Below are 15,442 nucleotides of genomic sequence, written 5' to 3' on the forward strand. Positions count from 1 at the left end.
CTGGTGAGCAAATGGGGGCTCAGAAAGATGAAGTAAATTGCAGAAAGTCACAGAATTCGCAAGTAGCAGTCAAGATTAGGCAATCCGGGTGAGACATTATATCATGTCTCATCATAAGATGATCATTAACTCTGCACAAAGTCAGTTGACTTTCATCAGAGCTCCTGCTGCAGTTCAGCAATCTTTTAAGTCAACTTTTGTTCACTCCTAATTGGACGTATGTGCATTTCAACTCTGACTCTTCATTATTTTTGGTCAATGTAGATCAGAGACCAAAGGCATCGCCGCAGAAGTCCCAGTGAATATCTAGAATCTCAGGGAATTCTATCTTCTCCTGCCTCATTTCTGATTGAATCAGCTCCCATATAGCTTCCCTCTAGACAACATTTACCATAGCCCTGGGTCATTCTAAGGGCTTAACTGGGCTGCAGTGTCCTGGTCTCCATTCTCTAGGGAGGGAAGACACTGTAATTCTCATAATGGTTATTTCCAGCCATGTCCATGTGAACTGGCTTTGGAGGCTGGGATTTAAATCCCTCCTTTACTACTGGTTATCTTCTATGGGCAAATTATTTAAATTTAGAGGTTTAGTTTCTTTCTCTGTAAAATGGAAATAATAATAATCCACTTAAAGGGTTGTATTTATTAAAGAGCCTAGCGTAGAGCCTGGCACAGATTAGGCACTCAAAGCATTTGTTCCTTTTCCTTCTCTTTTCCACACCCTCCTTTTGCCTAGCTATACGTTTACTCCATTTTTCCCATCAGCCGATCTTTTCCTGATCATGACCTGCCCCCCAGCATCTATCCTTTCTCACTTTTCTCAGTCAGACTCCTTGGAGAGTAAACTACAATGACCATCTCCCCCTTTCTCCCTGATAATGCCACCTGGCTCCAGTAGGATCCTCTAAATTGCCAAATGCAGTTGACGTTATTGCCTGACTTTATTCAATTTTGTTTCCTGAAACGTTACCCTGACCATCTCTTCCTAAAATGACTCCTCCTCACTCACTTCTGTCACTTCTTTCTTTAATCACCCCCAAATGCTGGCTTTTCTTTATACTGACGGTTCTCCAAGTGTGATTCCCAGACCAGCAGCATCAGCACAGTCTGGGAACTTGTTAGAAATGTGTATTTTTCAGGTCCCACCTCAGACACCCTGAATCAAAAACTGAATCAAAAACTTGCTCGTTTGAGAGCTACCATGCTACACATTGTCTTTCTGGCTGATCTCTGTGAGCTCCCCTTCGAACTATTCTTTTCACACCAAAAATCCTTTCCACTCCAGACGGCTCTCCAGAGCTCCAATTGTATACATGCAACTACCGATGGGGCATCTCCAGTGGCTGTCCATTAGGTGTCCCCAAGGAAAACAATCTTATAATCCTATCACCTCTGTATCTCCCTTCCTCAAATGATACCACTGTTACCCCATTGCCAGTGCCAGGATCCTGGGATTCAGGATTCCTCTTTTACCCACTTATGAAAACACTAGTTTGCCATTTCAGGAGTATCTCTCAAATCGGCAATATCCTTGTTATGCACTCCCATTACTTCACTTCAGGCCCACCCTCCTTACCGCCTAGATTACTAGTCTCCTTCTGACTGGGTGAACTGCCTGACGTCTGGTCCCTTTCCAACGGACCCTCCACATTGCTACCAGAATCATCTTTCTAAAATAAAAAAACAAAAAAACAAAAAAACGGTTGTGCTTATCCCCTTCTTAGTCATTCAGTGGCTGTCCAGGGCCTTTGACATAAAGTTCAAACTCAGTATGGCGGCACTGTAGGGGTGTCTATGCCCTGAGCCCTGCTGGCCTCTGCAGCCTCATCTCCTGCTGGTGTTTTATATGTTCCCTCTGCTCCAGCTCTAACAGGAAAGGGAACTACTCAAGAGTTCCTCAGACACGCCACTCTTCCTCACACCCTCAGACCACTATTTCCTTTGTGAGGAATGTCCCTCCTTCACTTACCATCTAGAAAATGTTTCTTCTCTAAGGCCAGCTCGGTCAGCTTTGGTATGAAACTTTCCCTGAATGCACAGGCTCAGTCTGATGTGCTCCCACAGGCCCCACATCTGTCTTCATCAGAGCCCTCATCACAGCGTGTTCAATGTTCTCTTGTCTGCCCTACGCACCGGGGAGCAGCTTGAAGATGGGCCTGTATGTCATCTTTGTTTAGTGCAAGGCTTGACACACAGTAGGTATTCAGAAATAGCTGCTTAATAAGGAAGACTGCCATTTTTTTTTAAAGGCATCTACATTCACCGCCTATTTCCTAATCACCCCCATCTTTTCATTCCCAGCCACATCTCATCCTTATTATGCTACTGAAAAAGCTCTTGAGGACAAAGATGTGCTGGCCTTATTCAAGCTCTCATCTTCCTGACTTGTCTGCAGAATGAATCACCTATTTCTCAAAACATTCTCTTCCTTGGGCTCCTGAACTGATGCTTTTTGAATTCTTGTTACTTTTTGGTCTTCACTTGTACTGGATCCTTCCTTCTTCATGCTCCTTGCGACTGCTCTGCATCACAGCAAGTCTAGAGGTGGCTGCTGGTGGTGGTGGGATTCGTACAGTGATGTGCTGGTAACCTGGCTCCCTGGGGGGTGGGGGTGGGGTGGGGAAAGCCCTGATTTGCAGCTTTTGTTTGCTCCACGGTGCAAAGACTCTCACCAGGACCGATTTCCAGCTACCTACGTTTTAACGACCAGCTCACAAAATTCCTGAGTATTTATTTTTTTTTTTTAATTTTTTTTTTTAACGTTTATTTATCTTTGAGACAGAGAGAGACAGAGCATGAACAGGGGAGGGGCAGAGAGAGAGGGAAACACAGAATCTGAAACAGGCTCCAGGCTCTGAGCTGTCAGCACAGCCGCTTAACCGACTGAGCCACCCAGGCACCCCAATTCCTGAGTATTTAATAATTGGCTCCGACGAGCCTAACGCTGGGTATGTAGAAATCAATTAGACCAATTTGACATTTAGGAGGATACAATCTGGTGGAGGGAAGACAGAAATAATTCTGAGACAAATGTGATAAGCACTACTGAGGGCATTAAAACAAGGCACCACGCATGAGGCTGAGTGGAAGGAAGGTTTATTTAGGAAAATCTGTGAATACCTCTTATAGGAAGGAGGGAGGGTTCGAACTGGATCTTAAAAATGGTACGCAGAGAAATGGCTAGTAGATCGGGAAGACTAGGGTACAAAGAATGTGGGGTGCCAGAACGGATTCTGCCACTATCTAGTTTTGTGACCTTAGTCAAACTGGTTAACTTCCCCAGGCCAGTTTCTTCATTTGAAAGTAAGAATTTGATTTCCATGGCCCATTTCTGTCTTGATTTGATGACGAATCTTGGAAAGAGAAAGAAAATATGAGTGGGGAAGAAGGAAAAAAAAAAAATGTACTTAGTGTGAAACTTTTAGAAGGTCAAATGCTGCAGGACCTTCTCTTCTAACTCGTCCTACTTGCTAGCTTCTGGCTCAGTCCCAATTATGGAAATCCCAACCCTATATCTGAGCAATTGCATGGTTTGCTAAAGGATCAGTTCTTTTCTTTTAAACTGAATGAATATAGTGAATGCAAGTCAGTTCATCCTTCTGCTTTGAGGGAACAGAGGATTCTCCTTTTTCCTTACAGAGTATTAAAAAGATCCCACAGACTTCCCTAGTAGTTTATTCCATTTGAATAATTGTTATTATCAAAATCTATCTAGAATTTCTCTATCCCCACATCTTGCCTAATCTTCTCTATAGAACTATTTAATCTTCATTCCTTTTCAAAAGCCTTTAAAAACATGAATCATAAAACATCCAGAAATATGTGTATAACATAAATGCAAGACATAATTATAAAGCAAACACCCATGTGACCACCAAGCTGGGGAAGAGAGAACCTTGCCACATCCTAGGAAGTCCCCCTGTTACTTTCCAAGTATACAACCTTCCAGAGGGATCCACCGTCTTGATTTATTGTGATCATGATCCTTGTTTGGCCTTTTACCGCCCATGTATGTACGTTTCCATACTAGTTCAGTATTGCATTTTTTGTTAACACTTGACATGAACAAAATCATATCATCTGCATTTGCTTGTTTCTTCTGCTCACCGTTCTAACACTCATTCTTGCTGTGTGTAGCTAGTTTATTCTTTTTCATTTCATGGTTACATAGTGTTCTATCATGAGTATCCAAGTTCACCCATTCTACCCTGGCTGGTTATCTGGGTTGTTTCCAGGCTTTGGCCAGTGTAAACAATGCCGCTCTGACCATCTCCGTTTTCGTGCCCTGGGCATGTGAGCTTCCCTAGAGTACAGGGGTGAAATTGCTGGGTCGGAGGGTATGTATATCCTCATCTCCATTCTTCAGTCTCTCCCCTACATTTGTGAGCAAGCCTTTCTCTACTTTTCTTTTCTGAAGAATTTTGTTCAGAATTCTTCGCTCCTTTTTTCCAACCTTCAATCGTGTTAATCTTAGGTTCCTATTAACACACATTATCGGTACTGATGCTAGCTTCTAGTGCTGCGCATCACCTTCCTCTGGTAGTTAAGAATGGTTTCCTCTCCAAGAAGTAACATTTTTTCATTTATTACTCAAAGAGAAAATATATTTGGAACATTTTGAGAGTTCTTCTAAGTGTGCAAAATAGAAAGCGTGTATTTGATTAATAGAGGGCCAGGGACAAGTTTCTTTCTGTGAGGCATTATAGTATGGGAATTAAGACTGTGGGCTTTGAGTCAGACCAAATCCACAAAGTGCTGGCTATGTGTCCTTGGGCTGATTACTTAACCTCTTTGTACTTTAGTTTCTTTATCTGTCAAAATGTGGATAACAAATTATACCTACCTATAGGGCAATTTTGTGTATTACATGAAACAATCTATATAAATTTGGTCAAAAGAGGTTTATAAACTTGGTCTTTAAGGAGAAAGACAGGCTTTCAAAATGTAGTGAGGAGATATTCTATGAGTTTGTCTCCAGTGTTTATACTGAGCCTAAATACTTTTCTCGCTCCTTGCTGGAGCAGCTGGCTAGGGTAGGCAAGTGGGATGCCGCCTGTGGCCACAGGACAGGGTGAAGTGAATTGGCCCATCTGGGAATCAAATACACAGCCCTGACTTTAAGCACTATTCAATAGAGTTCAGTGGGCAACATAACATGAAGAAGGAAAAAGTGAATGGGACTAGAAATACTGTCAAAGTAAACAGGAAGGCAAGAGGACACCAGAGGATAGCTCAAATTAACAAGCTGCTCTAAATGGCACCCTCTTGTGAAACTTGTTGTACAAGAGAGTTGGCTGCAACAGAAACCATTCCCAATCGTCAAAAAACCACGTTCTAATTTTCCTTATCCTCTAGACTCTCCATATAGGATTCCAGACTTTGTTGCTTGTATCTCTTGGTTTTAGGACCTAGTTTTCCAAAGCCAGAAACTTAATTACAGGTTCAACACTTCAAGGCCAATACCTAATCACCTCATTAGGGAGCTGAGAAATGTTTAGCATTGCCATCCTCTCCTTACCCCTACCCTGAAGTTATTAACATTCGCTTCGACTTGTCTGTTAAGTCAACCCTTATAAAGACAGTGATTTTTGGGCTCTGAGTCTCTTACTTCCACATAAAGTTATCTAAATTCAATAAGGCTTTTGAGGAAGCAGCATTTCCAACTCGACATCAACTGGTGGGCCAAACAACGACCCATTACAGAGGCAACAATGCCTTACTGGATTTTAGTTTTAATTATTTCAGTTCCTGTATCATTACTATTTCACCGTTATGCTTAATAAGCCATATTATGCTTCTTATTAAATAATTCTTGGAATATTGTGAGTGCACTGTAGGTTATAGAAAAAAGGTAGAAAAGAAATTGAAAAGGGGAAGAGTGGTTTGGAATGATTATTGAATGATGTGTTATGACAATATTTGCTAACTACAGGTCAACATAGCAAGGCCAGATAATTTATTTATAGTTTGTTGTTTCAGTAACATATATTATCTGGTAGTATATTGTTAGGGGAAGGGCTGATTTGTACAATTACGGTACTTTTACACTATGACTTTAAAAGTGAGTAGGCTGGGGCGCCCAGGGTGGCTGACTTTGGCTCAGGTCACGATCTCGCGGTTCATGAGTTCAAGCCCTGCCACTGGGCTCTGCACTGACAGCTCAGAGCCTGCAGCCTGTTTTGGATTCTGTGTCTCCCTCTCTGCTCCTCTCCTGCTTGCGCTCTCTCTCAAAAATAAACATTAAGAAAGATTAAAAGGCTGATAACAGGAAAAAAAAAGTAGCCCTTATCATCTTCATTTGAATTGATAATTTTGGCACCAACCCATGAAGGGGGCTGAGCATGGTGGGATCATCTGTTTGCAGAGGTGCAGATACCAGCTAATAAAAGAATGCCCCATTCTAGAACTACAAGTTCCCATTTGGAAACCAGAGTCTTGAACAGCGGCAGTGGCAGTGGCAGCATAATCTGGTGCTCAGATGCCAAGAGAAACCCCAATGTTGAGTCTGAAACCTTCACGACTGGTATTTTGGCACTGGTGTGACACTGGCAACAGGTATCACTGGCACCAAACAGAAGCCCAGGGAAGAATCTCATTAAGTGAGAAAAAAGAATCTAGAGTCTACACATTACTCCTCAGTCAAATGTTTGAATCTTGCATCCAACTAAGACAGCCACACGGCCTGCTTTGAGCTTCATGTCTTATTTGCCTTCCCACTGGCCAGGGAACACAACAGCCTAACAAGTGATCAAGAGTCGGCATTAATGGCGAGCCAGCTGTGGCTTCCTCCCTAGGGGTGAACACGTGTTAAACAGTATAGCAGAGCTGGGGGCAGCAGTCAGGAAATGGGAGGATGGGCTCTGTGTGAGCAAATGCGTGGCTTGCTTAGGAGTGCAGGATACAGATTTGCAAATTATACCTCTTTGAACATTGGCTGAGGCCACATATGAAATAACCTCTGTAATTTTCATGTGTACCTGGTGGGAAAGATTCATGAATATCAAACACCTGTGAAACTGGAGGGTTTTGTCCCCCCACCCAGAGGTCTATTTGCTCCTTTTGAAAAGTGTCAGGACTAGAAGACCGAAGCAACACTAACAACAACAAAAAAAGCTTCCCAAGTGATTCTTATTTAGTTCCCATACCTTTGAGGACCATGGCTCTAGTGGAACGGGAATGAACAGGAATGATTTAGAAACAAAAAGTTAAACCTTTATGCCCATTTATTAAATAAGGATAGAATCTTGCTCTCTCTACTTTGAGAATAATAGCTAACAGTAATTGTTCAATAAATGTTAGCTATTATGTGCCAGGCACTGTCCCAAGAGCTATACCTATAATAACCACACAATCCCATTTTACAAACGAGAAAAACCGCTTCACAGAGAGGTTAAGGAACTTGCCCAACATCACACAGCTAGGGCTTGGATTCAAAGCTAGGCAGTTTGGCTACAGAGAATATGTTTTTAACCATTATTCGTAATATTGTAAAGAATATAATAGAACCATGCATGAGAAAAGCATTTTACTTTGAAAAGTTAAGGTGCTCCAAGAAGCTGTTGAATGAACTTCCTGGAGGGAACAGTCTATGTGGCTTCCAGACAGCACTTGCTACATTTACAGCTGCTCACAAACAACTTCACTCAAAGGTCTTGAAAATCCGATCTTTGCCTGTTTCTCTCAAATGCTGACTTTAGTCTACCGAAGTGCCACAGGTAAAGTGACTCCTTTGACAACCGAAAATAAAGAGAAGAACTCTGCAGACCAGGTGCCTCACACGGGGCTTGGCACCCAGGTGATGAATAAAATGTTGACTGAATTGAAAGCCTTCCAGTCAAAGGCACTTTGAAATGTGCTATTCATAGTCCACAAAATGGCTTGAATACAAATTATTTAGAATGTCAAAACAGGAAGGGGCATGTGGCAAGTTAAGGAAATTAAAGAGAAATGAAGTATAAATGGAATACTAAACCTTTGAAATTCAAAATAAAGAACCTGGTTATATATCCTTGAAATCCTCTTTCTTGGCTTAGCCAGGAAATGGGAGGGGTAAAGCTCTGGGGATGGAATAAGCCTATTCTTTAATAATATAATACTTCTTATTTGTGTTCTATGTACTTGCTGTAAGCATACTGATCTGAACAAGCTGCTTAATATGCTCAGGTGATTTTTTTTAAAAGGCTGACTTTACCCCACCACATTCCCTAACGACCCTTGCACTTTTTAACAGGCATTTAAACATAGCTCAGAAATAAAAAAGGCTTTTCTACCACTTTAGACAACAAAATGGGTTCCTTAGAACAATGCTGAGCTTGTATTCCTAGCACTAGATCTAACGAGGCATTAGACTCACGTCATGTCCAGCAAAATGTTGTGTTTGGCCTCCCCATAACTTTTATCCAGTATCTAAAGAGCTAATAATGCATAAAGCAGGGTTTTCCATAATTCCCAAGAATTTAATGAGTGATGGTTAGTTAGTTCACAATGTGGCATGATCCAAACCTAGGCAGCCAAAGAACCTCCTATGGAGACCTGTTGAGAAGTAGGGAGAGCTGATGAGCAAGAGCTCACTGGACCCATATTCAGCCCTTTAATTGCCATGTGGAGGACAACTCAGTTTCCCCAACATAACATTCTCCTCTAATCTCTCTTCTGATGCACAGCTGTAAAATGCTGCGCATGCTACCTAGTTGTGAACTCATTCTATGAGGCTACTCAGCCTTTGCTTTATGAGCAGTGTGAAGGGAAGTCCAGGAAAAATAGATCTGAGAGTAGCAGTTTATCTGCTAGGATAGGCTCTCAAAAAGCACATGGTGAACTGATATATGACCTATACAAGATCATGACCATAGGCTAATTTCAAGCTGGGGACTAAACAACACACACACACACACACACACACACACACACACACACACACACACACGAGTTATCTCCAGGCATCCATATTGCCCAGCTGAGGTTTTAAAAAAATGCCTCCTATACTGGGTTTCCCGAAAGTCTTAGTGAAGTTTTAAGCTTTTAGGGCTAGAGATGGGGTAGTGAGCTGAACTCACCCTCTGCCAGTCCAACAGGGATAGCTACAGATGGTTTTGATTTATCATCAGTTAAATGTGTAGCCCAGATTAAAGGAAACATTTTAAAGGACTAATTAGTCAACCCTCACAAAAGTAAATTATGGGCCTGTGATGAAACAGCCAAAGGAAACTCTAATACAGCACTGTAGCAATAATGCTTGGAGTGTATTCAAATGGAAAAGCTTGGGCTGGAAATACTTGTTTAGAAAAAGAACTACATCACTCCACCCTACTTCATCAAGTAATTCAAGCCATCTTAAGCGCTCAAGGTCTGACCAAGCAAGACAATATTTATTAAAACTTCTTTCAGCTTGAACTAGATCATATCCTTGGGAATAAACAAATTTTATTCAATGAACAAGTAGAAGGGATTCTTGATTACTACTATAGTTCTTTTGTGTAGACTGCTTCTAGGTTAATGCAAAAAGTTCAGAAAAGGATATCAGATAAGGTAAAAAGCTTTATTATTCAGGATCAGCTCAAAGTCTGACACTGACAGAGGCAGGGATAATTATTATCTCATTACATTTGACCTTTGGCACCCATTTGAAGTACTAGTTTTCCAAGTGGGACGTGTTACAGCCAGTAGACTCTCAGCACAGTTCCTGCCAGCCACATTTACCCCAATTTCACTCAGCAGAGCTGTTAGATGTTCAAGGATACAAAGAATGTAATTATCTAGTTATCCTTCCCCCCGCCCCCCCCACTTGGCATTCAAAGCAAGAGACAGATATCATTATTAGTAGATATGGTCATAAGCAACACCTTCCCATAGCCTAACATTCAAAAATCAAACACCAATTATAAGTAGAATTCCTAAATACTCAGTTAATGCTATGGAGTGCTTTGTTTCAAAAACAGCAATTCTGTGGCTTCCCTTTACTTATTTTTCTCCTTGGAGAAAACCACGCGTAATCAACATATGTAGTGCAGGTTGTTACAAGCTTGACTTATAGGAAGCAAAGGAATTAAAAAGTTGTCATTAAGAACAGATTTTTAAATTATGACAAAAATATGAATAAACTCTACACATTTCTCAGGGTTATGGATAAAATGAATCAAGTTTCATGATTGTTAGGGGAGTCCCTTCTAAGGATGTAGCACATAGAAAGTACATGGAACTTGTTTCTATGAGCTTATAAAGGGGACAAATATAAAACAACAGTTCAGTTCAAGATGATCGACATGTAACTGTTGGTTAAAGGAGAAGATGCTCAAGATATTCTGTACACTATTAACTTAGAGTCAATCTAAACATCTTCTACATTAAATATCTAGAGAAATTTCCATGACTTTTCAGCTCAGGGCTATTCTAGAGGGTCACTGTTTTTTGTTTTTTTCATATATATACATGAAGAAAATCCAAAAAATCAAGTTAAAAAGCCAAGAGTTGTTTTTTAGGTTCTGGGTTTTCAGTTCAGACCTCTCTTCTTTTATAAAAGTATCAATCAGAGATGATTACTTTTTCTTAAAATCTGATGACTTATATTTTGAAAAACTTGCAGCCCCTAGAGAACCGAAGATGATTTCACACCCCAGCTTCCATGCAGGACTATTGATTTTATAAGTATCTTTGTCTAGTAAGTGGCAAAACCATAACCTCTTATAGAACATGATGTTGGGTTGCTACATAGTAAATTGCTTAGTAAAAAATATAAGGGTCATAGTCTCATATGGGAGATATATTTGGGGGAAAAAGGCCAAGTAAAGGTTTCTAGTGTTGTTCTCCTAGTTTCTCCAAAGCGTCGACATTTATCACTGCTCTGAAAATAAAGATGATTTTAACTTAAGAAGACTGTATTTTAACACTGAATCAATATAAATGTACTTATCTGAATATCACATTTTTACACATACTAAAAACAAAACAAAACAAAAAACCAAAAGTGTAGTGAAAAGATTATATAAATTTTAAATGAAATTATATTTGTTTGAGGCAGCACAGATCCAGGGGTCCCCAGCAGAAGACTTCTTCAGCACTTGGCCTTCACAGACAGGCCTCCTACTGTGACCAGCAGATATTTTCCACCGTGCACCCACAGTCTCAGAGTAACAAGAGACAAGTCTTACTTTTTGCCTCTATGAGCTGGGATGTCATTATTGTAGAGAAGAGGCATACTTTAAAAAGTGAAGACTACTCATTCAAAATGTTACAGAGTGACAAACTTACTTTGTGGAATTTAAACACAGCATTCACCCCAAGGAAGCTGCATATAAGTTTAGAACCAGAGTAGGTAAGCTTCAGAGTTGAAACGATTTTTCTCTGAAAATGAAAGAATGGTAGCTTTCTTAAAGATCAGAGTTACTGAATCACTCTGTTGTATTTTTTGTCTTGTTTTAAGGGGCCAAAGTTCAGTTAACTCACTCAGATTAGAATCTATAATTCTGTTGACTGTTCGGGACTACAGTAGTCATCTTGAGATTTTCTATGGAAGTATGTACAGATTTTCCTCATGGAGCTGGGAGTAATAGTGACCTAGAAAAAGAAAGTTTAGATTTCAGAGATTTCCTAAGATAAAGTTTAGCTGTTACTTCAGCAAGTTATCAGTAGAGGGTATTTTAAGTTGGGATGCCTAGAAATTTGATTATTTAGTCAGCCAGCTTTCAAGTTCCAAATACTTTGAGGGCAATGTCTCTTTTGGCTGATTTGTACTGAATTTAATAAAAATTTTACAGATGTATGTAAGAATGGAAGGCATAGATTTTTCATGTGAACTGAAAATATTTACTAGTTAAACCTCCTGATAAGACCCAAAGGCTATAATAACCCTCCTCTTTGAAAGAAATGAGTAAATCACCTCCCCCCCCCCCCCCAATTTACAAATGGGACAGGGACTCAAATGGCAGCTGCTACCCTTTTCTGAGGAAGTCTTATCATTATGCACATAAAGAAGAAAAACCTTCTAAAGAAACTTTAGCTTCAAAGATTGAAATTATAAAACCGGAAATATATGGGACTGGCACACTATTTTTAAAAGCCTTTATAATGTACACATTAGTGAAAACAATTTTTCACTGAAATTATTTTTCTGATAACACACAGCTGAGATCAGTTCTGGAAAAAAAGGATTTTGGTCAGGGGCAAAAAACAGATACAAAGATAATTTTAGGAGAAGAAAGAAAAGATTCCTGATAGCTGTTTTTTTTCCCCATGTTCTGTAGCAAGATCTTGGTTGGATTCTGTGTTTTAAGTAATCTTTAAAATATTTCTAGTTTATTTTCCCTAAAATTATGGGACAGGCTTCAGGACAGTAGGATGGGGGATATGAACACTTATTAAACTAGAGCTGGCTTGAGGCTCTCCAGCTTTTAGATTGAATTTTAATCATTGTACCACCTTCTTAACACAGAGCAAGAACCACTATGAATCAGAGCAGAAACTTTGTGAACCTACCCCCCCCGCCCCTTGCAAACTGATTACCTGAAGCTTTCTAGTCCCTCTGATCTGTGCCCATACTCACTCGATGCTCATAGCTACTTCTCCCTCCACCATTTCAATAGGTCATTTGCTTTTTAAGGTTCACAAACCTATTTCTAGCAGCAATATGTGTTTTTGAAATTATTTAACTTCAATATTGTGTCAGTCAATGAAAACAGTAGTCCTAAAAAGATAAGTGAAACTAACCTGAATGTTTAAAAAGTATAGATATAGATGAATTGCCAAAAATACTGGTGCGAGCAAGGTGACGGTAAAAAAATGGGGGGAAAATCATAAAAATCTGGAAGGATTCTGCATTTAAATTGCTTTAAGTATCTAAGTTTCACTGTATTTGAAATAATCATAAACCATAATGACCAAACTGGAAATCTATTCATGGATGTTGGTAACGTGCCCATGAATGTCAGTTTTATCTATAAAAAGGGGAGGGAACCTATAAAAACTGGTTGCCAGGGGCTGGCGAAAGGGGAAAAGAAAAAAAAACAAAAAACGCAGGGGTTGGGTGGGGAGGGAATAATGCCAAACAAAGAAGAGGGAAGATATTTTTGAATTGATATATTAGAGCATGATGAAGGCTTTGAGGAAACAGACACCAGGGCTGAGTGGTATGGACCTTCACGGAAGGGATTTTAATGGGAGTAAATCGGGTTGCTAGATAATGAAATACAGCAACACCTAGTTACATTTGAATTTCAAACAAATAACCTTTTAGTATAAAGAATTTTTAGTATAAATATGTCCCACACAATATTTGTCCTGAATTTTTATGTGCTAAATCTGGCAACCCTAGGTATAAATAGATTTACTGAAAAAAAAAAAAAAAAAAAAAAAAATCCTGACTTCTGAGAAGGGATTTGTGCTTGACCTCCTCAAGTTAGAGAATCTATGTTCTCACTGGCTCCTTTCAAGTTAGGAAATGCATCTTCCCACCACTGCCGACTTACCGGGCCTGGAGAAGTCTTTCCACTCTGTCTCCTAGAATTGGGGGTCTGGGAGGATGGACTTCGGGGAGATGAATTCTCAGCCTTCCGTTTGGCTGCCATGGCCAATAACCAGTTTTTATTCTCCGGGGAGCTGTTCTCTTTGCCTACCACCTCAGACCCTTCTCCACAAGATCCCAAAGGAAGAGGTAGTGTTCCGCAGCTTTCTGAAGCATAAGGACTGGCGGGAGAAGGAGGCTCTGAGATACTCATACTAGCTCCTTCAATCTTGCTTGGTTTGGGAGGACCTAGAGAGTCCTTACCAAGGTCTTCCTGGCTACCAGCAAGGCAGCACAGATCCAAATGAAGCTTTTCAACTGGGTCATCAAGCTCAGTCACACAGTTGCAACTCTTCACACACTTCTGTTTCACACTCTCCAGACAACTTGAGTCCAGCCTCCTCTTGACTCGATTTCTGGACTCAGAGCAAGCCACTGCTTGGGATGATTTCAGGCTCACAGGAATGAGGGCTTTTCTTGGAGAAGTGATCTTGGTTTCAGAAGCAGGTGGCGTGATGGGTGGTGAGGAGGATGGTGTTCGGGTCATCCAGTTTCTAATGGACATCTTGAAAGACGAGGGTGGCTTGGGAGAGACCGAGGACACAGAGCCTCTTCTGCTGATGGGAGACCGGGCTTTGGCAGGAGGGGTTTTAATAGAGAAGGTGGGAGTATTTGAAGGAAGAGGGAGGTCTCCTGCACAGCTTGGAGCACAAGCTGCTGATGATGGGGAAGAAATAGATGGACTGCTCTTTACTCTGGGGGCTTTGGCAGGAGTGCTCTGGCTACTTGTCACTGTTACTGAAAAAGAACAGAGGGTCACAAAAATCAGAAGAGAAAGCCATAGAAAATCCCTGAATTCTCACCAAGGAAAATTAGAGCTAACTTACTCATATAGGAATGGATTTCCCAGTGAGTCGATTACATAAATCACTTGATTCTTACCACACCCTTTCAGCATTTTCCTTCCCCTTTCCTAACTGCCAGCCTCCCAACCACTCTGTTGTAAAACATTTACTTGTAATAATCTAGAAAATATAGAAATATTAAAGGGAAAATTTTAAAGCGTCCAGGTACACCACTTACAGCATTTTTTCTATACTTGTGCATGTGATATATACGTTATACACCTCAAATTTTTTCTATACAAAAGAGACCATAATGTATATACTATTCGGTAACCTGCTTCTTAGCATATAATGAACCTTCCCCACATTAATATAGATGTACATTATAATTTTTACTAGCTACCAAGTATTCTAAGGTAACAGCAAGACATTTAAGTTGTTAATGATATTTTGTTTTCACAAGTAAAGTTGCCATTACAATTCCTGTATATGCTTTGGAGCAATGTGAGGGCAGGGGGGCACTGCACAGTGGTTCCCAAACATAAGTGCACTGGTCTAAGATTTGGCACGACCATTTACTACTGACTTGAACACAACCCCTTACCTCCTCTGCTTCTGCTTCAGTTTCCATATCTGTGAAATGGAGAGCTTTTAATGCCCACAGGAAATAATCCCATCAATTGCTTGTTAAAGTTATTAGGCCTCACTTGGCTTTCCACCTTAATTTATAAATGGCTACTTTCCGCAAGTCAAAGAATGCCAAAGAACATTTCTAAAACCAAATGCTTGCTCTCGGTAAAGCAAGTCAGTGGACAGAACTCTTCTCTATGTGTCTTGTCCCTTGTTTACAAGCAATGGCAAGCCCTTGAGGAAAATTCTTATAAACTTCATGCTTCTTCCCACTTTGGCCCCGCCATAGACAACTCTGTATTTTCTTACTTTCCTTCTGAGCTTTCTAGATTTCTGAAATAGTGTTCCTGTCTCTAGTAACAAGGAAAGGCCATCAATTATTTCTAAGTCACAAACTCTTTAAATTATAACTGATATTTAATTCAGTTTAATTACTGAATTGCATTTATATGCAACTGAATTTAGGATGAGC

General features: G+C 40.3%; 1 protein-coding gene across 7 annotated transcripts in view; it reads right to left on the reverse strand.

The window, feature by feature from the left end:
- Positions 1–3,079: 3,079 nt before the first annotated feature.
- The window catches only part of DTL (denticleless E3 ubiquitin protein ligase homolog), a 48,586-nt gene continuing 36,223 nt past the window's right edge, over positions 3,080–15,442 (reverse strand). For 3 of the 7 annotated variants that reach the window (XM_007096163.3, XM_042975824.1, XM_007096165.2), the window contains exons 14-15: positions 13,461–14,293; positions 9,520–11,553 (exon numbers count right to left, since the gene is read on the reverse strand). In XM_007096163.3, the coding sequence (XP_007096225.1) occupies positions 11,455–11,553; positions 13,461–14,293 (932 nt within the window). In that variant the 3' untranslated portion in view covers positions 9,520–11,454. Of the gene's footprint in view, positions 3,354–9,519; positions 11,554–13,460; positions 14,294–15,442 lie in introns of those variants that run through there. The other 4 variants (XR_006213827.1, XM_007096164.3, XM_015543862.2 and 1 more) reach the window with 4 other exon arrangements.

The sequence above is a fragment of the Panthera tigris genome, chromosome F3 (assembly GCF_018350195.1).
Source record: "Panthera tigris isolate Pti1 chromosome F3, P.tigris_Pti1_mat1.1, whole genome shotgun sequence".
In the NCBI taxonomy this organism is placed as follows: Eukaryota; Metazoa; Chordata; class Mammalia; order Carnivora; family Felidae; genus Panthera; species Panthera tigris.